Source organism: Empidonax traillii, unplaced genomic scaffold, assembly GCF_003031625.1.
Source record: "Empidonax traillii isolate 1590-97213 ecotype Southwest subspecies unplaced genomic scaffold, ASM303162v1 scaffold27:size3997909, whole genome shotgun sequence".
Taxonomy (NCBI): domain Eukaryota; kingdom Metazoa; phylum Chordata; class Aves; order Passeriformes; family Tyrannidae; genus Empidonax; species Empidonax traillii.
Genome location: NW_020955220.1, coordinates 93,851 through 112,265, shown reverse-complemented (window position 1 = coordinate 112,265; position 18,415 = coordinate 93,851). Strand labels below are relative to the sequence as shown.

Below are 18,415 nucleotides of genomic sequence, written 5' to 3'. Positions count from 1 at the left end.
AACGTTTTGAAGAAAACAACAATTCCTACACAGCATCTGGCTTTTTAAATTCTAATTGTGAAGCCATAAGAGATGTTTTGTTTTCATTTAGCAACTATATATATATATTGAGTTTCCAGAAAGGTAACTCTATTTGTAATAAGTGTGCCCAGTGGGAACCATATGCTTTTCATGTTTGTCTTTTATTGGAGGATTAGAACATTTATTTCAAAATCTCTTTTCCAGAAGAACACCGTTTTTAACATTACCATTAAGTATTGTTTAAGTAAGAACTGAAACTGGATTTTCAGATTTGGCTGTATATGTGAACAGGCATTCCCAAACACAAGTCCTTGGAATGATTTTACTACTTAATAATGCAACCATGAGTTTTATGCCAGCTTGATTCTGGGCAGTGTTTTGCTGATACCAGTCTAAGATAACTATATTATGTGAAATTGCTTGAACAAAGCTAAAAGAGCAATAAAAGTGATCTGCCCAAGAGGCTCTAGCATTCTCCCTCTGCTCAAATTGCTGAATATGACTAAGTCTCTGCAGAATGGCATCTAAGGTTACATTTGGAGTCATTAGGTTATAAACAGTCCACAAAATGTTTTACATACTTCATGTTAATATTCCTCTGAAGATCAAGATTCCCTGGGGAGAAATGAGAATATGCAGCAAAAACATTCTCAGTCTTGAGGTTTATCCACAGCTTCCTAGATCACTAAAGATCAACTGTCTCATGAAGAAATTATTGCTAAACAAATTTTGATGCTGTTCTCAGAGTGTTTATATGGGGGGGGAGGAATATACGTGGTAGTGCCCTTTCTTTTGGTTGTTGGATTTTCATATTTTTGCTGACTGGCTCGGTTGTAGATTACATTTGAAAATCTTTCTAACTCTAGTTTGGTAAGTTTATATGAACCTTCGTGTTCAAGAATGCTTTTGAGTCCCAGGCTGTGTTGGGAAAAAAACATGGTATAAGTGTTCAGATCTTGACAGAATGTCTGAATCTGTGCTGTTGAATAGAGAGAGGAGCTCTTTCATTTCTGTTAATTCTTAGTAAGTCTTAGGGGAATATAGAGGGGAGTTCTTGACCTTTCTTGAAGATGCCCCACCATGCGTTTCTTTTTGCCAAGAATAAAACTGTCTACTGTGAAAAAGTGGCTGTTTAGTCCTAGACACAATCCAAGTAAAACTGGGTCTGGGGGTGGGGGGCTCTGTTGTGCTTGGGAAAACGCTCTTGTCTTTTGTTCCGGCATTAGCATTTACTGCCGATACTGAATGCTTGGCATCTGCAGTGGTACAGCAGCAGCCTGTGTGCCTGTGCTCCGTGCTTGTGTGGTCAACTGACCTAGGGCAACGCTCTGAAATAAAACCTCCAGACCACCAGCTTGTCCTTCAGAAACTAATCTTATTTCAGATTCCACTGTGCCTTTGTGAAATATTGGGATTTATAGACCTGGCAGGATGACTGTGGCAGAGCTACCGCACTACGGGAAGTTCTGGGCTCTCAGTCAAACCTCTGATTTAAGTGGCATTTCTCATACCTAAGGATGCAACTCACAGGGGACATCCTTGGCATCTTTGTGCATCAAAATTTCTTCCAGGTCGTCTAAATGAGAGGCAAGAAGTGGAGGACCTGAACGGGAATTGTTGAGAGCTGCTGTGAGTGGCAGACGCTTGCAAGCCAGTTGCAGTTTATAGACTGTAGGAGTCACTGTAGGAGCCACTGGTGCATCTTTCTGCTCTTGGGGAGTTTAGGAAGGAGCATTTTCCATGAGTGTGTTGAGGTTTTGGAGGTCTGGCTGTCCCTGGGGTAGCTCGAAAGCTGCTGCAGACAATTTGACAGCAGTGCCTCACACTAATGAGGAAGCAGCGGGGTTGCGCTTCCTCCAGCCTGCCTTGAAAGGAGAATTACAGAGGCTCAGCTGTGCAGAGCTACACGGCTACAGAGCGTAATAATAGCTCAAAGACTTTTCTCTAACTGCACAGCTCAGGCATACACTAGTTGCATGTTAGAGAATTAAACCTTGTCCAGCGTGCTTTTTCTGGCAGCAAAGCTGCTTGATTAGTCTTTGTTACGGATCTGGTTCTGACTTGAATCCTTGAAGCATCTCTGAGGATCTCTCTTGGTGCGTGGTGGACACAATGAATGCCACTGGTTCTGTAATAAGTTTTTACATTTGCAAAAGATTGCTTTAGCTGACAATTTTAGGACATTTTTTGACAGTCACTTGTTTTTCCTTATGGCGACTTCAACTCAGTATGAGCTCAGACTGCAGTAAATAGTCCACTGTGTGCTGACACTAAAAGATAAAGCCATGCTGTCAGTTTATGCCAAATCTTTTCCACAAAAGGGGTATATGTGTTAAAAATTCTTAACATTTTAAAGGGATTCTGAAATTTATTACCATCCTCATCATTTTTTTGCTGATCTTAAAACCATCTACTAAATTCAGTTATCTAAAGCCAAAAGGACAGTAAAGATTTTACTGTTTGTATAATCCACCTTTGGTGTAAAAATTGTATTGCAGATAGCAAGGAACACACAAAGGCTCAGGAAAAGGCTCTGCAAAACAGTGTTAGATGTAAAAAAAAGAAAGAAAAAATTAAGGGGAGAAGTAAGCGAGCAGTAACTCAGTAACCGATATAGACTGAAAGGGTTTGCTGTTCTTTTGCTTCTGGAGGAAAAAAAAATAAACAGAAAGTGCACAAACTCCTGGTTATAAATCTACACACATTAAAATAAATTCTAAATGTAAAGGGGTCAGGGTAAAGGAAAAATAATAAGAAAAAGTTAGAAAATAGTCAAGTGCTTCAGTCTCTAGTAAAGTATTTATTAGTATTTAAAGATTTATTCTCTAGAATAAATCCCTGAAAGTTTTATAAGCATTTCTAAGGCAACAGGAAATGAGCAGTGTGGATTTATCAGGAACAACCTCAGGGTGGTGGTGGTGGTGAGAGGGGTGGGCTGATGAATTTAATTTGGTTTAATTCAGTGAATGTTTTACAGCCCCACCTGAGTGAGGCAGTACCTTGGTTATGGGATGCTGAATAGGGATCTGTGTTCAGGATTAAATAGTAATAGGGTGGGTCCCTTAAGTCATGAATATATGCTAAGGAGTTGTCTGTGGTGGTGACTGGGATCCTGGAGGGGTTTGTTTTGCCTCTGTGCCAACAGCTTGGGAGACAAAGAGAAAGCACTTGAGTTGCAGATGGAGAGTTGTCTATGTTTTTTAAGACAGAACAACTTGAAGAAATAGCCCGAAGCCTATTTTACTTTTCCTGAAGGAAAAATGCAGAGTACTTAGTGGATGAAAAATGCCAAACAGCCTGGGAATTTGGGTCAGAAATTGAGTGCAGTTCTTTCAGAAAAAAAACACCAAATCTCTAATGGTATAGTAACAGAAGTGTCCTATACAGGTATTTTGTAATAGTCCATGCTAGTAAGTGATGTGCACCATTTTGGATCTCACATTTTAAGATGGGTTTAAGTTTCAGACTGTGAACACCAGTAAAACCATGATTTAATCCCTGTAGTCTAAGAAAAAAAGACTTCTCTTGTCTTCTGAAAGCAGCTTATAGGAGAATGGAACAGTTTTCCAGGTGAGCTAAGTTAAGAAGATCACTATGATCAGTTGTCTTGTTTCAGTGGAGAAGAAGAAATTACTGCCTTATCTTGCACTAAGGCCTGAGGTAATATTAATGGGAAAAAAAATCCTAATTTTTAAAGGGCATCGAGCACAGGAGCACACTGCCTGTTGAGGCAGTGGGGACATCAGTGATTTAAGTTATCTTCAGAATAGGTTAGAGAAATGTGGATGCTTTGGGTGCAGTGAATCATTCCCAGAGCAGTTTGACAGCCTGGTGCTTCTGGGCTTGCATCTTTCATTTTCAAACAGCCCTGACTTTTGAAGCCTGTGTTAAGGAACAAGTGCTGAAAGGAGGACAGTCTGATGGCCAGCCTATAATTAAATCCGTAATTAAATCCTGCTCAACAAATGTTGCTGTCTGTCCCTAAGTTCCTCATGTATTTTTACCTGGAAGATGTCTCTTTCAATGGTCTGATGACTTTACAAGGTGCGGGTTGGGTCTCTGAAATGAAATTGGTGAGCAGTTTTCTCACCTGTTTCCAAGAAAGGGGGGTTGGTCCTCGTTTTCCAAAGGAGACGTTCAGAATTCCTACTCCCCAGACTACATCCTTCAGGGGAAAAATACTACTGTAGGAGCCTACAATGTGTCAGAAGTGAGTATTTCTAAAAATAGAAAATATTTCCTTACTTTAGAATTTCTTCATTCAACAGTCACCCACAGGTCTTTGAGCTTTCTGAGTGCTGAGGATGACATGTATATAGTTCACCTTTTGAAGAAGAAAGTATACTGGCTTTTGACAGTTTGGGGGTTTGGGGTGATTTTCTGTTTTTTGTTTTGTTTGTTGTGTTTGTTTTTTTTTTTCCTTTAAATTTATTGTTTTACTATAGTCATGCTAATTAGCACCAATTACTTTCCTGTAAAAAGGTAGGATGTCAATGAGGTTTTGATTTGTTTTGATTTGTTTATACAGATGCATATGATCTGTTTGGTTTATGGTATAGGAGAATTCCAAGGAAAGAATTGCCAGAAGTAAGAGGTCACTGGTTTTGTGATCTAGAGCAAGTGCCCGTCTGGGAGCCAGACCTGAGCAAGGAGAAGGCGAGTGCTTGGCCTTCTCTCTTTGCTGCAGCCTGCAACCTTGCTGCAGAGAAATGTGTGAAAAAGGTAAAGCCGTGTGGGTCACCGCGTCCTCCTTCAGCCCTGCACAGCCAGGAGAGTGTTTGCTTTATCTGCCAGTAGAATAATAAGCACTGAGGGAAATTACAGCAGTTGGGATAAGATAATACCCATAAAGGCAGGCTACGGTTATCAGCGTTTCTTCCCAAAATAAAACTGAATCAAGTTTTTAATGACTGGACTGTATGAAATAAGCATGCTTATGCATGCAAGGGGAGCGCACGTTATGCATATACTTAAGGGAAAAATCCTACAGATACCAGGAAGGTAGGGGAGCGAGACCACGGGGTGTTGGACGTATCTGCCCTTGAAAGGGCAAAGCCGCCTGGCCTGTATGTCCCTGAAACTTAGAAACTGGCTGTGATTCGAGGTGCCACCAATGCTTTTAATGCTTAAGCCAAGTGCAAACTGCATAATGCCAGAGCTGATCCTGAAATATGACACTGGGACATCGCTTCCTCCCTGCTCCTTACATAACCGTGGGCTCTCCCAGGGCAGCCTCCAGATCAGCCCAACTGGTGGCAGTGCTGCAAGGCATGGAAGGAATAACAGTTAGTTGTATTCAGAGTCCAATGGTTGTAATATCTCAAACAACCTTCAGGCAAGGTATCCACGTCTTATGGTTAGGGAAAATGGCTGCTGAGAGTGAAAATGCAGCGGGATGGTGGAGCTGGTGTGATGGGATTTAAATGCTTCTGGTATTGAGCTTTCTTAATGGTTAAACTTGTGGTTTCCTTTCATTCTTTGTTTTTGTTGTATGAAAGTATGTGTGTGCGTGTATATAAATATATGTCTGTGTGTATGAGATCTTCAGTGCCCTTTGTTTTGGAAGAGAAGTCTTCCTGTCTTTTTGCTACTTAGGCCATGCCATGTGGAGGGGCTTTCCTCGTGCTTGTGCCACAAACTCCAAGCCTCACCCTACCTGTAGCAGTACAGGTGAGTTTATGTTTCTGCTAGATAAAGAGAAATCCTGTAAAACTCTAGGTACTGCACAGCCCACTGGGTTAATGGACAGAGTTTTAGTTTTGGGAATACCATATTGTGATCCACATGTATTTTCTAAGAAGAAGAAGAAGAAGAAGATTGGGTTAAACCAGTTGTTTGTGGTTTGAGTACCACAATCCCAGTCATTTGTGCAACCCAGAACCTTCTTATTGATGGGGAGGTAGGTGCCACAGCAGGGCCTGGAGTGAAGAGTCCAGGGGTAATAGTAGGAAAGTGCTTGAGAGTGTACATAGGGCAGTTTGAGGACGTTTGCCTCAGTATAATTTATGTCATATTGCTCTGCTGTGTAACATTACCAAACCATAATATCCGGCAGTGTGCTCAGAATGAGGTAGCCTGCTGATGTCTTTTTTTTTTCCCCTAAAGGATTTCCCACAAAATCTGTTCCTTTCAAGAAGGGTAAGGACCATATAGAAGTGCTGTTCTGCTAGAAACAAAAACTTAATTCTCAGAACCTAATAAAAGAACCTCTTTCTTGTAAAATGAGCTGTAGAAAACAAGACTGCTGGGATTTTGGGGGCTTTCCTAAACTTCTTCACAATGTAAACTTAAGCTCAGGAAAGACCAACAAACTTCAGAAGGAGCTGACCAGGCTGTACACACAACAGATGCTCCCAGCAAAGTCTTACGTGATGAGAAGACCTTTTAAGTTGTTACCTCCTGTCAGATTAACCAACTGCACTGTTCCTGAAGCAAGAGCTGAGCATCTTTGAGCAATCAGGGGCTCATTTGAAGGTGTGGTTTTTAGGTTTATAAGAAAAGTAGCAGAGGTTAACATCAAATTGCTTCCTAATTTAGAGGGACACCATCACTTCAAATTACATGCAACTGCACATGTGTGATTATGTGCTATCTATTAATATCTCTCTGGGTGTTTCCAATGATCAACATGGCTGTGCCTCATGTGTGAGACTGGATTTTATCTGAAAGTGTCTTTTCACATGGTGGCACTTGCAAGAGTGAGAAGGGGGCAAAAGGCCATGACTTTTCTTGGATTTTGTCTTCTTCCTTGTGGTACTGTGATGCAATTTGGCTGATCCCTCACCCTCTTGTGCTTCAGACTTCTGTCTTAGGTATATCTTGGTGAAGAAATACCACGTAACCGTCCTTATCTTCAATAGATTCTCTGGCTTTGTGATAGGTTCTTTATAAACACATTTTCAGGCTCAAGAGACAGCGTTCAAACCCTGCCTGATCTGCAGCAGGCCTTGCCCTATGTAGTTGGGTAGTGCCAGATAATTGCTCCATGTATAAGGTATCTTTCTCTTTAAGGACGTGTAAGTTAAGACTGTCTGCTGTGTACTTGCCTGTTGATGAAAAAAATCCGTCTCCTAGGACCCCAGAAGATCATTTACAGCAGTGTTAGCCCATGGAATCTAGAGGCAGCAGAAGAATAAGGAAGATGAAAGCCTTAAAGTCAGTCCTAGGCACCCCAGCACTAGTGTTGTTAGCTTTGGCAAATCCTGTCTCAACAATAAAGCCAGCTGCCATTTTGGCATCAACACAGACAGACTTGGCATCAGCCCCTCTGGCATAAAAAAACTGCTTCGTGGGAGCTGGCACCAGTGCTGTGAAACAAGGGTAAGGCCCAAGGGAAATGCCAAGCAGACATGAGATGAGCACTAAAAATAGTGAGTTGCTGTCATTTGTAGAGAAATCAAATAGCACGTCTAAGAGTAGGGCATCCAAGATCTCCATCAAGGTTGTGCCGGTAAGCAGCTTCGGGACAGTGCTGTCTCCTACGATGATGTGACCAAAGGACACACACAGGCTGTATTTTTGGTACCCACATGGTGCCAGACTCTAAAACTAGAACAGACGCTTACCGTCTTGATTCCACATTTGGGGGATCCTGTTACTGTCTGCAGACTCTGCCTTCTGCCCTGTCTGGAGCAGATCATCTCCTCTTGAGCTGTTACCCAAGTCCTGTTTGCATACATGGGCATTGGGAAGACAAGAGCTGTAGTGCCAAAAAGCAAGGAGCCAAGCTGGTGTCCCTGTACCACCCCGGATACACTAGTCCTCCTGGAGACAGTCTCGTCATGTAACAGCTGAACTCCCCACTCCTCCTCCTTCTCACCCTCCCTGCAGGCTTAGAGAAAGCTGAGTAGGCCTTCCAGTGACTTCATTACCCACTCCAGACTAAAAGTGAAGCCTGACATCTTCATTTGGGCATCTCAGGTGCCCAAAAACCTGGGAATGGTAAAGGGGAAGAATTGACCCTATCTCCACTGAAGCAGATAGCATCACTTCTCAGTAGGGCATTTTCAACCCTTCAGTGTTCCCCAGACTCAGTGGTGAAGACCTTTGAAGCTTTTTAAGACCTCTGGGCTAGACCAGAAGGCCTGGGTATCCAAACAGTGGTCATGTAAAAGTAGATAATTCACGTAGTCTTTTCTCAGTTGCACTGGGTTGGCCACAACTCCGTGGCTGTGAAGAAAAGTGTGCTTGGACCTGTGGATATCATTTCCTCCTCCATGAGGAAACAGCAATGGAACAATGTCACTGAGGGCTGAAAGTTTTAAGCTACACTTAGAAAAAACTATTCTGGTCTCAGAAGAGCCTGGACTTTTCACTGCCACCGCTCTCCCATCAGCTAAACAGCAGAGTGGGTAGGAGTGTCTGGAACAACCTGGATGTGGCTGCTTTTTTCTCCTCTATCAGATGAGTGTTGGAGAGAACTCCTCTTGGGTATGTCCTCCACAACCACCCCTTGTCTGCTCCCTGCCCTTTCTCAAGTGCCCTTTTTTGGATAGCTTAATAGAGAAGGCAGCTTCAGAGAAGGGATTGCTTGCTCTACAAAAGTGCAAAAAGAAGTGCTTTACTGTTGGCATTTCTTCAATCACATAGGAGCAGTGAAGAGAAAGACAGGCTGAAATACAAGACGACAGAGTGGGTAGTGGCTTCCTGTGCAATGCGCCCTGCCTGGGTTCAGGGCTCACACGTGGCTTTCAGGTGGAGATGTGGCACATATTTGCACTTGTCTGCTTGGCTGATATTTGCTGTTTGGGATTCAGCTGGAACTGAGAGTTGATTGGAATCAAGCATGAGCTGTTGTTGGGGCTCTCTGCAACACTGAGCGCGTTTTGAAGTGCACAGTCTCATCCTCCCTGGTTAACCAGTTACTCAGAGGCAAGGACAGGTGACAGTAGTGAGGTTGAAATGCACTGTCCCTCTTTGCTTAACTTACTAAGCTGCAAAAGTTTTTTGCACTTCTAAACCACTGAGCTGACAGAAGTGACAGCCTGTGGGGAAGAGGGACCTGCCCACAGACAAATTCTAACAACTGTAAGCCCTTGTGCTTTATTGAACATTAAAATTTATTGATCCATCAGACTGGTTGTAGTGCTGGCTCACAAGCCGGTTCCAAACATGTATGGTGTCTTTTCCCGTAATTATTCTTTGCTCTGTCTAACAGCGATTAAGTCAGTTTGGCCTGACAAATAGTAAATGCAAGTGACTTCAGTGCCCTTGTTTTGTAGCTGAACTGCACACAAATTGGGGGACCCGCTTACTGCACTCCCTAAACAATACAGTAGTACAAGGCACAAGAGGTCTGAAAGGTTTGCTTTGGACCACTTGCCCCCTAAGCAGTAGAGTAGATAATCTAGGTCCTGTAGGTACTGGGAAGTTATCAGGCTGACCTGTTGCTGCTGGTCCTCTGGAATTTGTTGATGCCATTCCTGATAGGCAGTGCCAATACCATATGTTATATGAACCCACAACACCTGGTCCTCATATTGGAAAGTCATCGTGTTATTGTAATAGTGTCGTTAGGGTGGGGAAGTCACCCTTCACTCTTCAGGGATCAAGGACAAGTGAGCAGGTGGCCAGACAGAAATGGTTTCTTGGCACATCTAGCATTGCATTGCTGCTCCAGCACTGGTGATCTCCCTGTGTCTCAGGCTAGTTTTGCTAGCAAGCCCCTTAGAATACTTGCTATCAAGGCAGATATAGTTTGTTGTTACTGGATATTGTCTTAATCTAGAGAAACAGAGATCTGCTTTTATGCCTTTCTGTATATTTCTTTCCTTTTTTTTTTTTTTTCCCCTTTATTCCCAGAGGCATCTCCGGGATTGGGAAAAAAAGTTACTCTCACTGAAGTTGCTTCTTTCACCTTAATTTCAAGTGCCTGCCAGATTTGTGTAGTCTCAGTCCTGGCACCCAAGGATGTGGGCTAACAAAACTGGATAGCTGGTGCTTCAGGGATGTTCCTCTTACCAACATGAAAATAACAGGGTACACTGGGGCAAATTTGGAAGAATAACAGAAGAATAATTAGGTAAAATTGTTCCAATTTTATGGTCAGCCTGTGTATGTAGATAGCTGCAGAACCATGGTATTAAAGTTTAATTGAGGGGGTATTAAACAGCACCAATATTTACTGTTCAGAACCTCTCCCTGCCTAGGACTGTAATAGCGGAGCATCTGAAAGCAGCCTTGTGCTTCAAGTGTGAGAGAGCTGAGATGCACAACTTCAATTTTTGTTACAGTCATGTTATCATAACTGGATCACCCAAAGATCAGGCTGTCTCATCTGGGGGTATCAAAATTAATACTATACCTTGCTGGGTTACTAAACCTGCTTGCAAGCATCTCCCAACATGGAAAGTGATTCTAAAATGGACCAGACAACTTCTATCATCTGTTTAAGTTTTGTGCTTATATCTGAGGTGACAAGTCAGTGTGTGTTGAGCTTGTGAAGGTATTGAGCAATTTCCTTTGCTTGACATCATGTTTGGGAGAACAGTAATACAGACTGGTAATGCTTAGAGGCCCCTATTCCTTCTTTTTCAAAAGAAAAGCATCTATAGGCCTCTATTCCCTCTTTTTTGTATAGTGGGATCCATGCTGACATGCCTAAAAGGGATGGTTGGTGGCTTCCTAAACAAGCAAATTTTCAAAGCAATGTATATCCCATAATCTGTCCTGACATTAGTCATGACTTTTCAGAGCCCTCAAGAGTCATCTACTAAGAAACTGTGAAAACTTCTGTTTTCTCTGTTCATTATATATTGGATAGATACACTCTTGTGTGGCCTTTGCGGATCTTACACTCCAGGTTTGTATAAAGGAATCAAACCCATGCTAAGTCTGCCTTGGAGCTGCTCTTGCTTTCATTAAAATAAAGATTATTTCAGCTCTGGTTTCCTCCAAGCAATAGAAAATTAGAAAGGTTTTGGAAATGGACAATGAGCATCTGAAGGCTTCAGGAAAAGATTTTGCATTAAGAGGATAGAGGAGATTGATATCTTTTATAAGAAGATAGCTAACAGGTACAGAGTAATGAATGGGTGAGAGGATGGATGGGGACTTTTCTTCCCACCTGCTAATAATAAGAAAGTCAGATTAGAAGGTGGTGAATTCATTCCTGATGAAAGAAACTATTTGTTCACAACCACTGTCTATAAAACTTGTTGCTGCCAGACAAAGCTTTGGGGCAAGAACTTATGAACTTAAAAAAAAAAAAAAAAAAAAAAGAGAGAGAAGAAGGTAAAAGGATATCAGTTGGAATATACAAAGCAATTGCAACAATTAAGACAACCTATGTATTTTGGAAAGGTTATGGGATGATTAGGGTTTTATAAGGGCATGAGCTACTTTGTCCAGCTTTTTTTTTTTTTTTTTTTCTGTCCCTCTACAGGAATTTTTCCGTAGTCGCCTATAGCAGAGTTGTGGAGCATGTTACTGGCCACTGTCACTCAGGGACTGCAAGAGAGGGTGGCTGCTCCTGCTGCAGTCAAATGTGGTAATGCCTGCTTGGAAACCACCTTTTTTGTGTCAGTCTTTCCAGGATTTCTAAATTCGCACATAATTTAGGATGGTTTTGCTTTTCCGCTAAGTTACTGCCTTTGATAGTTCTTCACAACTTGTCTTAGATCTGGAATGATGCTTTGCCTTTTGAGTATGTGCTGGGGGAGAGGCGGGTGGTTAAAGTTAGATTCCTTTTGACAGTAGGGATTTAGAAACTGCTGCAATGGCTCAGCCCTGGGATCTGCCTTGTCCAGGGCTCTGGATAGCAACAGCCAAAATCGGATGTTTCAAAGGCCAGCGTGAGGCCACAGAACAGATTTCTAAAACAGAAAGCTGCCCTTATATATCACTGGTGTTTGTCCATAGAATTGGAAAAGCAAAGGTTGAGAGTTTGTTAGATCCAAGAGCACAAAAGCTGGAAAATCCCGTTGCCTGGTTGATGCTTGTTAACACCGATGTTTTGTATCCTCCAGGAAATTACTTATGTGCCTGTTTTCTCTTAGGAAAATGAGAGATGTGCTTACTTTAAGCAGCAGGTTTAGATGGTGCCTTTGAGTTGGTTTAAAAATAAGTGGTGCTTGTGTATAGTCTCACAGCCTAATTGTGTAGAGGACACCCACAGTGGGGTTCTCTCCTTGGAAACCACCCTGGGCTGGGCTGGGAGGAGGCAGCAGCAGTGGTCACTGAGTAGTTTTGGCTTGTGCAAAATGGGTTTCTTTTTCTGACACTGGTGCAAGCTCTCTGACTGTTGGGGTGGGGAGTGGGTATCTGTCCTGCCTTTTTTTTTTATTATTCTCTTTGTTTTTTTTTCTTTCTCCTGTTGCAAAGTAGCATTTGTAAGAATTGTATGTGATTTCTCTCTTCTGTAGTACTGAAATTACTGTTAAAACTGCTACTAAAAAAGGCATTCAGTGAACTCACTATGGAAAAAATGTATATTCCTTTCCTTGTCATATTTTTTAATGTGTTGAGCTCCAAAGCCAAGAAGGCCAAAAGCCAGGGAAGTTGCTCCTCTTTCAAATATCCGTGGAGCTGGAGCTGGGGCATAAGTGGTGATGGTGTCCTAGTCCCGTCCCCACCCCGGCCTGGACAGACGAGGACAGGTGCTGATTACAGAGAAGCACAAAAAAAAGAGGTTGCTGAACTTCCAAAGTGGGCATAGAAAAGGGAGTTAAATTTAGATTACCTTCTGCAGTGTCATCTTCTACACCGCTATGGAACTTGCTGTACTCCTTGCTTGGGGGAGGACAAACAAGACATGCCATCCTCAGCACCAGATGATAAATTTGTTTATAAGGCTTAATTGCCCCTTGGCATGAAAATGTAAAATGAGCTCAAGTAGAATGAGAAACCTTTCCAAAGGGCTTCTCACATTTTCCTTGGGTTATTCAAATCTCTTCCCATCACCTATTTGATCTCGGAGAGGCCCAATCCCGATCCTTCTGAAATCAGGGGAGTTGTTGCTATTTCTTTAAAGGAACAGCTGTTATCAGGAGGGGCGTAGAGTTGAACAGTGCTGTAGCTGTTGCTCAGAAAAAGTGGAGTCAGTGGTGGCAGGCAGAAGGTGGCATGGGAGTGCTTTGGATCTGTGAAGGCTTTACCCAAGTCCCCCAGGAAACCACGGTGGTGGCTCCTAGTACTGCAGTGCTGTTCAGCGAGCAGATCAAACCTAGCTTTCTCCTCAGAAACAGAGGAAATGTCTATTTTTGCTTAGTGAGATTTAATCATCACTGAGGAGTTGTCTGCTCCTGCCAGCGTTAACAGACTCCCCCTCCATCGCAGCATCCCGTTAGCAGGAGCAGAGCGCTCCTGCTCTGCCGGGGTCCCCTGACAGGGGCCCGATTGCAGTGCAGGCTGGTGTCACCCAGCAGCTGTCTAAAGGTTCAGGGCTGCTTTGGCTCCCCTTTTTTTTTTTTTTTTTTTTTTGTTATTTTTTTCAGAACTGCCCGACCTGATGTCATTTCCCTCTTGCAAACACCCCGGCTGGGCTGAGTCTGAGATATGTCACAGGGAGTGGGAGGAGGAGGAGGGGGAGCCAGCGAGTGCGTGCAGTGTCCCAGGACCCTGTTTACTTAGCATTCCCAGCCGAGGAAGCCCTGGTTTAAATAGGATCGGAGGAGCGGGCTGCCCACAGCTGATGAGGAAATGGTCGCTGTGGGGCTTTAAATTCCTGCCTTCCCATGTGCCGGTGTGGAGGATGAGCCTGCAGAATGCCTTTCCTCCTGGGTCTCAGACAGGTAACCAGCTTCGGTGCGGGGGGGAGCTGCTCGCTCAAGTGGAGGATGTGACTGATTGATTTTAGTTTTATTCCCCTCATCTCTAAGGAAATGATTTCTGACTTCCCTGAAACGGAACTGTACCAACAGCACTTCCCCACCCGTGGCGTGTGATCGGGGAGCGTAGTTGTGTGAGAGACGCTTTTTATTAGCAAGGAAGGAGCAAAACTGTGAGCCAAGGATAGAAACTCCCTTGTTGTTATTGTAGGCTTTGCGGCAGGGCGGCTCTTTGTGTCGTGCTCCTGTGCAGTTTTTGTTTGGTTGCGTTTTAGGGTATTTTCCACAGTCCTCGATTGTGTTTGCATTGCTTGCAAACATGCCGAATGAATCGTTTTCTTGTGCGAGCAGTATTTTGAGTGTTAAACTGCAGGTTTAAAAAGGAAAAAAAAAAGGAGAAAAAAGAGAAGCATTTGAGGCATTTGTATATATATGTGTGTGTGTGTGTGTCTCATCTTTGACAAAGGTCACTGGACGGAAAATGGCAACATGCTGCGACCCCCAGCTTGGTGACTTTTTAATTGTTCTGAGAGAGTCTGCGCTTGAACAAGAAACTTGGGATAATTTAATAGCTGGTAGTGTCGAGTGGAATGAGAAACGGTAGCAACTGCCCAGCTGCTCCCTGCTGGAGAAGGTGCCAACTATGCGTTCCTAGGCTCGGGGAGAGCAAACCCTTTTTTTGGTCTGGGAGGCACGTCTGTAGGGGAGTCTTAACTGTAAACTCTTTCCAGCACTGCTGTGTTCTGTAGTCCACAATGAATACATATTGCATTATATCAGAGTGCTGCTTACAGTTTCTAATTTAAAATTAAAAAGTCAAGATTGGACCATTAGCATGGTTTAAACTGCCTGCTTTCAGTTGTTTAGAAACGAAGGCAAAAGGCCTTAAGCACACTGCTGAGTAAACAGTGCTGCCTCTTTTTTCTTATCAGATCAGTTTTGGTGAAATGCAGCTCCTCCCACTTTGCTGAACCGAAAACAGTTTTACATAAGAAACTACCTCTAGCACAATGACCTCCTGTGATTGATGCAATAGCTATAATAATAGTTCACTTGTTAGCTCTCAGGGCAAAGAGACTTTCCCTAAAAACCTCGGAGCTGAACTAAAGAGGGAAATTCGGGCACAAAGGCTGAATGGCTTGAGGTAACTCTCGAATCGCTCTGAGACATCGCTGCCTCAAATGTTGAGATTTGCTCCAAGTTCCTACTTTTAAATTAATCTTTTTGTTTTAGAGATGTGTTCAGGCAATTGAGGTGCTGCATAAGGTGTAAAAGTGGAAGTTAGGTGTAATTTGGCTTCATCTGCTCGAACATCTGGTTATCTCAGTGGATGGATGGTACTTTTTTCTCTGCTGCTAAACTTTTCAGCGTCGATAGAGGCATTTACAGGAAGGAGGAAAAAAGGTGTTGCCTCAAAAACAGAGCAAAGCTCTTGACTGTTTTTATCCACTGATGAAGGATATAGTGGGAAACAGCTGCTTGAACTTTTCTTAGTTTTAATCATACTGATTTTAAATTATATTTAGTCTTTAAAAAATCAAAGCTGAAGTATTTGTGATTGTTTCCTGCATGCAGATACCATTCAGAAGTTTCTTTTTTCCACTTGTAAAAGAGAAGAAGTGTTGTTAGCGAACAGTGCTATTTAATTTAAACTGTAGGAGAAATTCAGGAACATCTCATCACCTCTATTGTCTCTTGGTTTACACTTGGACTGTAAACACTTGGCTGTCTGGGATGTCCTTTGTTGTTCTCACTCAACACAAGGGTGCTGATCCCTGGGCTTGTAAGCTCAGGGAATGGGTGCTGGGTGGGGTTCCCTCCCGGGAGCTGCGTGACCAGGACAGAAGGGTCACGGTGAGAGCTTCAGCTCTCCGGGACCAGGACCCCTCGCTCTGCACCCCACTGAACATCTGCCTTCCCCTGCATCTGCCTTCCCCTTCTTCTTTGGGACCCAGCAGCATTGTAGCACATGGACTGCCGAACACATGGTAAAATTAGGGTGTTTGCCAGGTTTTGATTTGTTTTTTTTATTGTTGCAGTGGGGTTGGTATTTAAATACATAAAAGCTAGGTCAGCACTATCTGACATGAGTGCAATGTGGGTGTTTAAAGCTCCCATCCCAGGAAACTTGATTGTGTAGGATCTCAGCTTGCAGTTTCAAGCGAGCATTTCCTCTTAGGTTTTCAGGTGGAAGCTTGAACACATTTGTCTAGTTTACTACATAAATGTAAAAGGACGAAAAAAGGTTAAGATGTTGGATTCCTTAACCTTTTCAGTTTTAGTTTTAACTGCTCGAGGCTTTCAGCATGGTCTGCTGTTTGGTAATTTAAAACAACGAAACGCAAAGCAGCCTCCTCAAAGCTGTAATTTCCTAGAAGTGAGTATTTTTAATGTGAGAGGGCTGGGTATTGCAGCTGGGAAGCTTATAGCAAGGCGTGAGGAAGTAAACAGTCTCACATGGTGCTTTAAACCCGAGTGTAGTCCTTGGAGTCTGAAAGTGAAACTTGTGATAAACAAAAACGAAACCAGCTTTTATTGAAATATATTTAACGTGTCCATGATTCGTGAAAGGACAGTGTTCCTTTAAAGGTGATTGGAGTATTTCTTCAGGATAAATGGATGCAACAAACCAATTTGTTCCTCAGATAAAGGTTAATAAAACCTTGGAGGTTCTGCATCCGCTGGGGGTGAAGACTGGTCTGCTGTGGCTGATTAATCATGCTGATCTAAATATAATTCTCCTGATGCTGGCATTAGTGAAGCAATAAATGTTGTGGATTAGAATTCCCAGTTTGGAGATCTTTACTGTGCATGAGACAGCTCAGAGGCATCTTTCTTCCCCCACTTATTATGCTTTTAAGTGTTTGGATATTTGCACTTATTACAGTTTTTTTTCCATGTTCAGCAAAACAAAATGTCTGGTGGGTAACTTATGAAGAAATGTCCAGACTTGATTTATTTCCTGGCCTCAGCTGTCTGTCATAAGGCAGGCTTACAGGAATCTATCCCCTGTCGTGCTGGCAGGGCCTGGCACCCGAGGTTCCAGTAACTCCCAGCAGTCAAAGCCGCTTTCATCTTTGGCAATCTTATGTGCTTTAGTTAAATTGAACCCACCAAAGGCATGACACTTGCTCAGATGGTGGATTTTTGATTTCGTGTTCCAAAGGACTAACAAGTGTAGTGTTTGTGAAGACAGGATATGTCTGGAGGCTTCAGTGCAGGCTCAACCAGGTGTCTCAGTCCTGAGCTGTGTGTCAGGACTGATCCAGAGTTCCCCAGCAGTTCTGCCTGTCCTTGCTGTGGTCCCACCTAGGATCCTTCTCTGAAAGGATCTAGTGAGTTTTTTATTTAGGATTACTTTGAATAGGAACCAGGGGGCTGCTAGCAAACCAGCAACTGCAGTAAACCTATGGCAGGATTCGGCATTCCAGCCTAGTATTTTCCGTAGCAATTTTAACCTGCTAACGCTTGAGTGCCTTATCTGACAGAGATGCCCATCTTTGGTTTGTGTTTGCATTCTCATGAGCTGCTGCTGGTGCACTTGGCTAATGATCACCAGCACTAGTGATAGTCTGATATGTGAGATTGAGTAACAGCCAAGTGGGAACTAATAAATAGTGGATATCAAATAGTTGTTTCTGACACATTTAATATACTGACAGTCATTTCCATTCTGTTACTCAGGATGCTTCAAAAAATATATATGGTTTAAATACTGATTGTGAGTTACTCAAAATATTAATACTCAAAATTCTAATACATTTTTCTGAAGATAGTATCACTTGCTTGAATCCATCCTGCTTGTTGTTATGGGTGTGTCTGGGTACCGAGAGCAAGGGACTACTGCCTGCCAGTAATGAGATTAGTGAAATAACTAGGTCAGGATTTTTATTTATTATTAAATGCATGCTTATTACCAAAGTCCCTATAAGAGCCGTGAAACCAGAAGGTCTGGAGTGGTCACAGGTTGAGCCCGAGTCCTGTTAAAACGAGTCGCATCTTGCCCTTCAGGAGATGCCATTTTGGCAGTCTCCCTGCAACCTGCTGCTGGGCTTTTCTCTGTGTCCCACTGTTTGTACGCCTTACTCCTCCTGTCATTCTGTTATTATTCTCTATCTCTTCCAGTTCAGATAGTAATTTGCTGTGTAGCACCTTGACAAATGCTGTACTGAAGTTTGGAAAAAATAGGAAATTAAATCTAAAAAACTGTCTGTCCTACTAGACAGGAATGGCCTATAAGCTGCTGTCAGTAAATGCAAGTCACATTTCCAGCTGTTTCCCAGGGTGTCAGTGTATCCTGACAAGGTTAGGATGAACAGATACTCTGCCAGGTTGAATGACACGTGGAGGACAAATAAATGCAAGGTGCTCATATTTAGGGTAAAGGAGGCCGGATTTCTGTGGAAAGAAGAGACAGAGCAAAAAGCTAAAGTGGTTATTAGATTTCATGATACTGGCCACTGCTGGTTTTGGTTACCTGGTTAATGCCAACTGAGGAGTCATCTTTTGTGGGTGGTTCACTGCCAACTATGCACTTCTCAGCGTGGGCTGTAGTGTTTGTTGCTGCAGTTGCACATATTAATTTTCATCTTGGAAAATAGCCACACTAGCCTGGAATTTGCTCATCT

The 18,415-nt window shown here is 42.9% G+C and overlaps 1 protein-coding gene across 6 annotated transcripts in view; it reads left to right on the top strand.

Moving 5' to 3' along the window:
* The window catches only part of WBP1L (WW domain binding protein 1 like), a 57,746-nt gene that overhangs the window by 20,227 nt on the left and 19,104 nt on the right, over window positions 1-18,415 (top strand). Inside the window, exon 1 of one of the 6 annotated variants that reach the window (XM_027907458.1) lies at window positions 13,468-13,751. The exons of the other annotated variants lie outside the window; for them this stretch is intronic. Coding sequence (XP_027763259.1) covers window positions 13,725-13,751 — 27 coding nt within the window. The 5' untranslated portion in view covers window positions 13,468-13,724. Of the gene's footprint in view, window positions 1-13,467; window positions 13,752-18,415 lie in introns of those variants that run through there. 6 annotated transcript variants of the gene reach the window in all.